Genomic DNA, 9,913 nt, shown 5'->3' with positions numbered 1-9,913 from the left:
ATATATAAGTTTTACCAAGTCAACTAAACTAATTAAGTAGTTTACCTTTTATTTTAAAATCTCCACCTATACATGGAAAATTACATTCTTAAAAAAATCCCAAACATAATGGCAAAGAGTTTCACGTTTCCCACCTGAAACTACCCACTGATATTCATGTTTCACTGATTTTTATACTTATGTATTGTGAGATATAACTCAGAATCTCCCTAACGAACAGTAAATACTGATTTGTTAAAATTAGTGTCTTCTTGCTGTCATTCTCTACCACATCATCTCTAAAACCAAACTTTCTTTCACACATGCTTACTAAGCCTCTACCATCTTTCACAGAATTATAAATCAATTAACTATGAATGTAAACATCAGATTGCACGTAATTTACTCAGCAAGACGAAACATGTAAAGCAACATTTATGTAAATAATAAAGTTTTGTATGTCATTTTATAGCCTATTGTCTATCTAATACTAATCTCTGTTTATTATCTATTCCTCTACAAGAACGCTGTAACAACTCTATGAGAGCTCCTAGATCAGTATCTGGCAGTATCTAGAAACTCAATTAATATTGCCCCAATAAAAGAACTAAATGAATAGAATGAAAGGAGGAAAAACAGCAACGAAGAAAACTTGTACTCAGAACCATCTGAAAAGTAAACAAGGAAACTTCCAGCCACCAGGAATGGCTGCTAAGCCTATGAAAAAAGCCTATGCCTCATTTGCTGTCCAGGAAGCACTGGTACCTGTTAAGGCTGGCAGCAGCTCTGCAGGCTTTTTCAGAAATGAAAGAGCAATAGATCACTGAAGAAGCAATCATGGAAACTATTCAACTTTTCCTACCTGGGAACTTTCTAAAGCCATTATAAATATATACTATCAACAGTATTTTCTGGCTGGGCACAGTGGCTCATGCCTATAATCCCAGCACTTTGGGAGGCCGAGGTGGGCGGATCACTTGAAGCCAGGAGTTCGAGACCATCCTGGCCAACATGGTGAAACCTCATCGATATTAAAAACAAAAAATAGCCAGGCATGGTGGCGCATGCCTGTAATCCCAGCTACTCCAGAGGCTGAGGCACAAGAATTTCTTGAACCTGGGAGGCAGAGGCTGCACTGAGCCAAGATTGTGCCACTGCACTGCAGCCTGGGCGACAGAGCAAGATTCTGCCTCAAAAAAAAAAAAAAAAAAAAAGATAAATAAAAAACCCCAAACCAATTATTTTCAAGATAGATGTCTTCATTTTAATTGAATTTAAGGTACTTTAAGAAATGATGAACACCTGTGATTACTAGAAAAGTGTCAGATAAAAGACTCAGGAGATTCATATTTTAATAGGTCTTGGGGAGTCCAGCCCATGCTGAAAAAAGTTTCAGCCCACCGAAAGGTTATTATAATAGAGCCATAATATAGTTGGCCTCGTCTATATTTTAACAAATACATGTAAAATATAGTTGATGTATTTCATTCTTATTTCCTTTCATGACCAACTTTAGCAAGTCATGAAATGTAAACACTGCAACTATAGAAATAAGGGATCAGCCCAATGACATTCCAACTTATTACCACTTTCTAGAACTCCCTGAAGCTATAGGTCAGGGGTAACCAATACTCAATTACAACAGGTAACATTTACTGAGCATCACTTTGTGCTTGTGCTATGCTATGCATTTACACGAAAATCCTGTACTTCTAGCACAAGACCATGATTTATACTATTACTATAATTCACTAAATTTTCAATGCCATCAAGTATGAGATACACTTTACGTACCACTAAGAAAGAAAAATAAGCTGCCAACTAAACCGACATGTAACTGATTATAAGACGAGTCCATATTTCAGATATGTTAAATGTAAAATATGTCTTAAAAATAATTACATGTGGCCAGGTGCCGTGGCTCAAGCTTGTAATCCCAGCACTTTGGGAGGCCGAGACGGGTGGATCACGAGGTCAGGAGATCGAGACCATCCTGGCTAACACGGTGAAACCCCGGCTCTACTAAAAAAATACAAAAAACTAGCCGGGTGAGGTGGCGGGCGCCTGTATTCCCAGCTACTCGGGGAGGCTGAGACAGGAGAATGGCGTGAACCCGGGAAGCGGAGCTTGCAGTGAGCTGAGATCTGGCCACTGCACCCCAGCCTGGGCGACAGAGCAAGACTCTGTCTCAAAAAATAATAATAAAAAATAATTAAATATACTATCACCCCAATTTTACAGATGTGGAAACTAAGATACAGCGCTTTTAAATAATTTGTCCAAGGTTATCAGGTAGTAACTGAACAAACAGAATGAACTATATAGAGCATCATTTAAAAAGAAAACATATTTCCAGCTGAGAAATTCCAAGGAAGTCATTTGAGCTAGGCTGTGAATCATGAGTGGCATACTGGCAAGCAGAGATGGAGAAGGGAAATGCACTTGAGGGCACCATGGAAGCAAGGGCCTAATGGTGGGAAAGCTAAAGATATATATACGGAATAAGAAATTATTCCGTTTGCTGAACTTTTATGTGAGCGAAGAAAACTAGGTGAAAATACAGTTGAAAGTTTAGTTGTACACAATCTTTTTTTTAGCAATAATCTGATCAGAATTGTTCTCAAAACATAGGAAGACAAATCTAACAACAGCGCATAAAATGAAAGGAGGGAAACGACTACAGGCAGTATGAAACTAGGTCACTATTGCGATAATCCAGGCAAAGGTAATGAGGTCCTGAACTAGGACGGCAGCAATGGGAATAGCGGGAAACGGTGGTGATGATATTTTAAGTTGGCAGGCTGCAGGCTGAGCATGTGATGCAACTAACAAAAATGAGTAATAACAAAAAAAATCAGACATGATATATTTTAATGACACCTCAGGACTTTCAGTTAGAAGTGTTGAACATGCAATCAGAAATGGGCGAATGGTGGTAAAGAGCTGGGCTTTAATTGAATTTGGGATCATCTACACAGAGGTGATAGCTAAAGCCATTAGACTAAATGAGATCATCAGAAATGTAACACAAAGAAAAAAAGCCAACATAAGCTTTGTAAGGAATCCTCAATTTGGAGAACAAAGTAAGATGAAGTAATAACAAACTCAAGAGGTAACAGTGTTATGAAAATCAACGGAAGTGAGTTTCAAGAGCAGGTGAAGAATGATTCTCCTCATTCTACCCCATCCTGCCCACTGTCTCTTGTCAGTTTCCTAGCAAGCAGATTTCATCACATTGTTACCTGCTTACAGCAGCAGTTCCCTATCCATATACAGTGTGTTGGAATGAGTTGTAAGAAAGGGGTAGAATCACAGCCAGCACGCTAAAAAATACGCATAACTCAGTCTATTTCATTTGTGAAGTCACCCCACCTATTAGAATCTGAGTCTGATGTGGCAGTGTCTACAATATGCACTATATGGTCTGTGTGGGAATAAAATGGGCAATGAACTATTGCCCTGTCAGATCACATCTAAGTCCCTGACAAAGCCCTCTGTGATGTGGCCCCTGCTTATTGGTCAAGTCTCATTTTCCATAACTCTCACTTCTCACTTCATGTTCTAACAATACCCAAATAACTTGTCCTTTGAACATATTCTGATCCCTCAGAGTCCTGCTTCTGCATATGTGCGTCCCAGGCTGGAATACCCTTTCCCTAGTCTCATTTACTTGTTAACTTGTCATTACACCTAAATTTTCCAAAACAACTCAGACCATCCCCTCTCCCTAAATGTATCTGATGTCTGTTTCCCCAAGCTGAGATCCTAAAAAAATGCATATAGTAAATATCTGGTAAATGAGGAAACCAAAAAATATGGGAATGTTAGCAAGAATATCAGTGAACTGCCAGACCTGGGGAGCCAGATAGAACAGGGAGGCAAGATGGACCAGAAAGAAACTGATGAACTATCAATCCATGAGAAATCATGAGATGCATGTTCAATAAAAGCATGGGAACAAAAGAACTAAAGTGTACAAAGGTTATGGGAAGGAGTAATTTTCAGGGGCCAAAATGTTAGAGATGGCATTTTCAAGGTGTGGCAATGCCCATGTGCAGCTAAAAAAAAGTGGAAATCAAAATCATTAGTGGAAAGAGACAAGAAATTATGAAACCATATTAGTGGAAAAATCAACTAAGATGGTATTTCTAGTAAAGAGTATCATATGTTTGTTTTACAATTATAAGGTATAAAGTATTTTCACTCACATTATTTCTCATTAAACAGATACAGAGACTAAGGCTTGGAGAGGCTAAGTGATTTGTCCAAGGACACTACATAAAGTTGCCACTATAGAGAAAAAACGTGAAGCAAGTACAGCAAAGAAAAAAGATTTTGGGAAGTACTGCTAAAAGTCCCCCAATATCCACTCTCCCCTTATTTAAGTTATGCCACTTTTAACTCAGCATACTGACTACCCAGAATAAAGACTACATTTCCCAGTTTCATTTCCAGCTAGCCCTCACCAAATGACTAAGTTCCCACTAAAAAGATGGAAGTAGATATGCCCTCTGACAGTTTCCAGGAAATTTCCTTAAGAAACTTGCCTTCTCTTACTTCTCTCTGTTCTTCTTCCTTCCTTTATTCATCCTACTTCCTGGAAAGGGAATGTTACCATCTTGGCCATGAGTGTAAAACTACATCTTAGGGATGACAGAGAGCTACATTAGAAGATGGGTCCCTGAGGAGTTATTGAAATAGAGCTGCCACAACTCTCTTGCATGTGCAAGAGCACACAAGCAAGAGCAAAATAAGTTTTTACCTTTTTAAAAACCAATGTTATTGGGGGTTTTCTGTCACAGCTGAATCTAATCTTATTAAAATAAGTATTTTTTAAAAACAGAAAAAGGGATATTTCAAAGTTGGGCAGTAACTAAAATAGGGATGGGAAAGTTAATTAATTGAATTCTCAGAAATAGATAATTCCTAAGTTCTGATAAAAGACTAATCCCATTACCATGCATTACTGTGAGTTAGGGTAAGTAGAAGAAAGATTAGTCTTCAATAAGGATGCCAGACTTCCACCACTGTAAGTAATTCAAAATACTTTTGAGGGCCGGGCATGGTGACTCATGCTAGCACATGATGACTCAATCCTAGCACTTTGGGAGGCTGAAGTGGGTGGATCACTTGAGGCCAGGAGTTCAAGACCAGCCTGGGAACATAGCGAGACCCCAGTCTCTCCTAAAAATACAAAAATTAGCCAGGCATGGTGGCACATATCTGTAATCCCGACTACTTGGGAGGGTGAGGCAGGAGAATTGCTTGAACCTGGGAGGTGGCAGTTGCAGTGACCCAAGATGGTACCACTGCACTCTAGCCTGGATGACAAAGGGAGACTCTCTAAAAAAAAAGAAAAAAATTGAGAAAAAGAGTAAGCTGGGCCAGATGCAGTGGCTCACGCCTATAATCCCAGCCCTTTGGGAGTCGGAGGTGGGAGACTTCCTTGAGGCCAAGAGTTCAAGACTAGCCTGGGCAACAGAGCAAGACCTCTGCTGATACAAAAAATGCAAAAATTAGCCAGGCATGGTACTGCGAGCCTGTAATCCCAGCTACTCTGGAGGCTGAGGTGGGAAGATTACTTGAGTCCAGAGGTCCATGGCTCCAGTGAGCTGACTGGGGCACTGTGCTTCAGCCTGGGTGACAGAGTGAGACCTTGTCTCAAAAAGGAGAGGGAGAGGGGAGAGGGGAGAGGGTGGGGAGAGGAGGGGAGAAGAGAGGAGAGGGGAAGGAAAGGAAAGGGTAAGGAAAGGAAAGGGGAAGAAAGGAAGGAAGGAGAGAGAGAAAGAAAGGAAAAAAAGAAAAAAGAAAAGAAAGAGAAAGAAAAAAGAAAGGAAAGAAAGAAAGAAAAGAAAAGAAGGAAGAAAGAAAAAGGAAGAAAGAAAGAAAGAAAGAAAGAAAGAAAAGAAAAGAAAAGAAAAGAAAAGAAAGAAAGACAGAAAGAAAAAGGAAGAAAGAAAGGAAGGGAAAGAAAGAGAGGAGAGAAGGAAGGAGGGAAGGAAGGGAAGGAAGGGAAGGAAGGGAAGGAAGGGAAGGAGGGAAGGAAGGAAAGGAAGGGACGGAAGGAAAGGAAGGAAAGGAAGGAAGGAAGAAAGTTAGCTGTTGGCCATAGAGGAAGGGCAGAGAGACGTTAGGGGACAGATGGTGGTGAAACTGATAGAATTAAAGATTTGTCAAAAACAGGGATAAAGAGGTAGAAGCTAAAAGGTACATTAAGAGATACACAAATCACCTTTAGTTTCCACAAAATATGAGAGAGCCCATATTAAAATAAGCACCTCTGGTTGTTAGGGAGTGTCTGACCTTTCAAAAAGTATGACTTAGAACAAACTGCTTTTACAAGATGACTTCTTTCCTATCTCAAGATACAATTATAACTGTCAAATGTGAATGGCTGCCGCTTAGAGGTACTGATAAAGAAATACAGGATTATGTACTCCTCTTTGTAAGGCAAACAGAATTAAGGAAACTTGGCTTTTGCTTAACCTGATGCCAACAAATTTGTTTCAATAAAACTCCCCACAGCCAGAGATTTCAATACATAAATTGAAATAACCAAATTCTACTACCTTAGCAGGACCTTGTCAAGTGAAGAACTACTGAAGGAGAATGTGGTATCAGGAGAGTCCATTTATATTTTGGAAGACTAGTTGTTAGGAGGGTTGGATCAATGTGCAATCAAGCTACAGAATAGGCAAAAAGAAGAAATTGTATTATGATTTGTTATAACCACAACAAATGCAACACTGGACCAAAAGTACTTTGCAAATAGTCAAAGCAATTAATTCTGAGGTTACGCCAAATCTATGTGCCTACGTCTGTGGGCTGGACTGTGCCTCTTCAGCATTCACATGGGGTTACGTGTACTTAACAAATGCTTCTTTGTCAGGCACTCAGTCATCCATTTAAAAAAAAAAAAAGTATATTTCCTTCATCAATAGCATTGAGTATTAACCAAATTTAATAATTAAATGTGATTCAAAATGAAGTTACAAAACCTCATTTAGTGTTCCTTGGCCAACTGACACAAGCAAGATCTCTTTCTTAACCCTGGCATGAGAATACAAAAGTATAGAATCATAAATACAAAAGAAGGCTTTAAAACAGCAAATCTTGCAAATCTCCAAGATTTTAAAAGATCAGACATGGAAACATTTTATTTCAAAATCCTCTGCCTTTTCCCCAAGAGGTTTCATAAAGAACTTGATCACTAGGAAGGCAACGTTCCCTAAGAACTATAAATAAAGACATCTCATTTTAATTTATTTATTGCAAAGCTTGTAGAACTATTGACAGGAGTTACAGACAGATGGCTTATCTGATAGTGCAGAATACCTGAATGCATCAAAAGATTCATAAATTGTCTTTTATTACCCTGGCTCAGAATCCTCAAGCACTTGGGCATCTGATAAGAATTTCACATAGTGAACTATACCAGAGCTGTCAGGGCCTAATACAATTTGAAATACCCACAAGATTATTTCAGGGTTAAAAACAAAAAAAAGGTATCAGTTTTATAAATGCTTATATGCATAGGATTTAGTGAGGGATAGCTTATGTCCAAAGAAATGAAAAGAATAGCATATCCTGCTTTCTTGACTCCGCCTACAGTGTTCATATCTATTATGTTTCCAAAGTTCTGGAAATGACCAAACATGATTAAGAATATATCCAACAACTGACCCTATATTCTATTTTAGACACAGACATATAAGCAAGGATAGAGAAGGGAGCCAGACTCCATACACACTCACCCAGTTAATGACACTCTCAAACCCCTCTTCACTCATCCCCTTAACATCCTCACAGCACAGATGTACTGCTGGTGAGAGAGAACATGAACAGGACTGGAGCTATACAGGGATAGCTGAGAGACATCTGCCTGTTGGCAAAGCAGAACAAAATTTGCTACCATTGCAAGCAGTGATCAAAAGGTGGAACCAAGAAAACTAAGCTAAACGATGAAAGGGGGAGGGGTTGGAGTTTATGAGTTAAAGTAATATACCTTCCACAATAAATTCTGACTATCAACCATAGGCAACACTCAAAGGAAAGGATGGCGAATGTAAATGCACACACCTAGTTTCTACTCACTCATATTGGCTTTATTTGGCCACTTCTCAAATCTCAGAGGAGCCATATTGATATAGTTATGTAGCATTTTTATAATCATCCGAAGCATGGCTTAATAGAGAAATCTCATCCTCTAAATCATACCTAATGAACTTCTCATTACAATATTTTACATTAGCCCAACCTATCAAGTAATCTTCTGCTCTCCCCAATCTCAGCTGGAGCTGAATCCCAAGTCCTGTATGTCTGGAAGGTGAAAGAACAGGCAAGCGTTCCGGACGTAACTCTTAGTACCAGCCCTGCCGCTAACTCGCTGGCGGACAGTCCAGAGCAAGCCACTTAGCTTTCCTGAGCCCCCCAAGACCTTGGCTTGTAGCAGGATCCCCAGGCTAGATGATGTCTAACCTCCCTTCCAATCTAACAACCTATGAATTTATAGCGGAACGGAAATTTGGGCCACATTATCCATTAGGCATTCTGCTGAATGCTAGATTTTTTTTTTTTTTTCTTAAGAAAAGAAACCCGACAGACTTCAGGGACTATACTACTCTCAAAACCTATCTGAGTAACTGAGAACAGTACTCTGAATCCCATAAACTAAAACGGCATCGTATGAAAAACAGTTTCTACCTTAATAAAGGTGAAAATGTGAAAACTAACATCCTTGCAGCTGTGGAAAAACGAAACTCACTTGGAGTATCTTTTCTCTTAATGTATTATAAATCTCAGGTTGCTGTAGGTTACACAGAAACCAAAGTAACCCCGACTCAATTTTCAGGCCTGACACCTTCCAGCATCACCCGGACTTTTAGATTTCAGGGACAAGCAGAGAAGGGGGAAAAAGTCACTGGGTTGCTGGTAAGTGACTGAAGAACTTGAGAAGAGTGGAGGGCAAGGTGGCCGCGCGGCCTCACGGTCCCCTTCTCCACCCCAGCCTAGGAGGCCCAGAGCTGCGGCGGCTCCTGCCCGTCCCACTCCACCTTGGGGGGGCTGCAGGCTTGCGGCCGCGGAAGTCACCTGTGAAGGAGTCAGGGTAGATGGACTCCAGAGCCTCCAGCTCGTTGCGCTGCTCCTCGCCGTAATCTGTCATCGTGGCCCTTGCTCTTGCCCATGGATTGCCCAGACACCTAGGCGGCGCGCAGCAGCCCAGACAGCTGCAGCGCCGGGAGAGCGGGCGGCGGCCAGGCGGGCGCAGGCGCAGAGTCCCCGGCTGGAAGGCCCAGGGCCCAAAGCCAGACCTGGCCTGCTTAGCTACAGTTAAGCGCCGGCCTCCGCCTGCTCTCTACTTCCAAGTTCGACTAGTTCTGCCTGGCCAGGGGGGCACTGATTTGCTGCCTGTCCCACACTCGCTCGGGACTTGCTGGGACGGTGCGCGCGGTCTGGCATTTGCTAAGGACACCTACAGCCGGCTGCTGGGCTTTGCAGGCCCTGAGCCTTAGAAGCTTCTCAGCGCGGCATCCTCGCTCGATGAGTCTGGGCTGAAAGGCCGGCATCGTGCGCCAGGGAAAGATAGCGTTGCTGGTGGCCGAGACTGGGCGACGGGCATCGGGTGCCTTCACCTTTTCTGGTTTCCCATTTGACCCTGTGGCGTAGGTGCTGCGGTCTTCCTACCTAGTGTGGACTATTAGGGGTCAGGAGATTTCTGCGCTTCTTGAACTCCGTATTGCGTGGCGTCCCACGGGAGTTGGACGAGGGGCTGGGACCAGGGTAGATTCCACTGGGCGGGGGAACAAAAGCTCTGCACTGCCTTGAATGAGCACGGAAGGGTCGGCCTAACTGCTTAATAAGTCGGGGTGGATCCGCGGGGGAGAAATAGACCCTAGGTCCGGCTTCTCGGTTTAGATCTTTAGGTTTAACTTGT

General features: G+C 41.7%; 1 protein-coding gene across 3 annotated transcripts in view; it reads right to left on the bottom strand.

Annotated features, from left to right (window-relative positions):
- The window catches only part of RWDD1 (RWD domain containing 1), a 22,671-nt gene extending 13,313 nt beyond the window's left edge, over positions 1-9,358 (bottom strand). The window contains exons 1-3 of one of the 3 annotated variants that reach the window (XM_012002333.1): positions 9,070-9,358; positions 7,734-7,861; positions 6,549-6,662 (exon numbers count right to left, since the gene is read on the bottom strand). Coding sequence is in view for 1 of the 3 variants with exons in the window: in XM_012002331.1 (XP_011857721.1) it covers positions 9,070-9,142 (73 nt within the window). In the remaining 2 variants the exon portion in view is untranslated. The remainder of the gene's footprint in view (positions 1-6,548; positions 6,663-7,733; positions 7,862-9,069) is intronic. The other 2 variants (XM_012002332.1, XM_012002331.1) reach the window with 2 other exon arrangements.
- Positions 9,359-9,913: the final 555 nt, after the last annotated feature.

The sequence above is a fragment of the Mandrillus leucophaeus genome, unplaced genomic scaffold, assembly GCF_000951045.1.
Source record: "Mandrillus leucophaeus isolate KB7577 unplaced genomic scaffold, Mleu.le_1.0 Scaffold683, whole genome shotgun sequence".
Lineage (NCBI taxonomy): Eukaryota > Metazoa > Chordata > Mammalia > Primates > Cercopithecidae > Mandrillus > Mandrillus leucophaeus.
The sequence above is the reverse complement of the archived record's forward strand: the minus strand, read 5'-3'. Positions and strand labels throughout refer to the sequence as shown.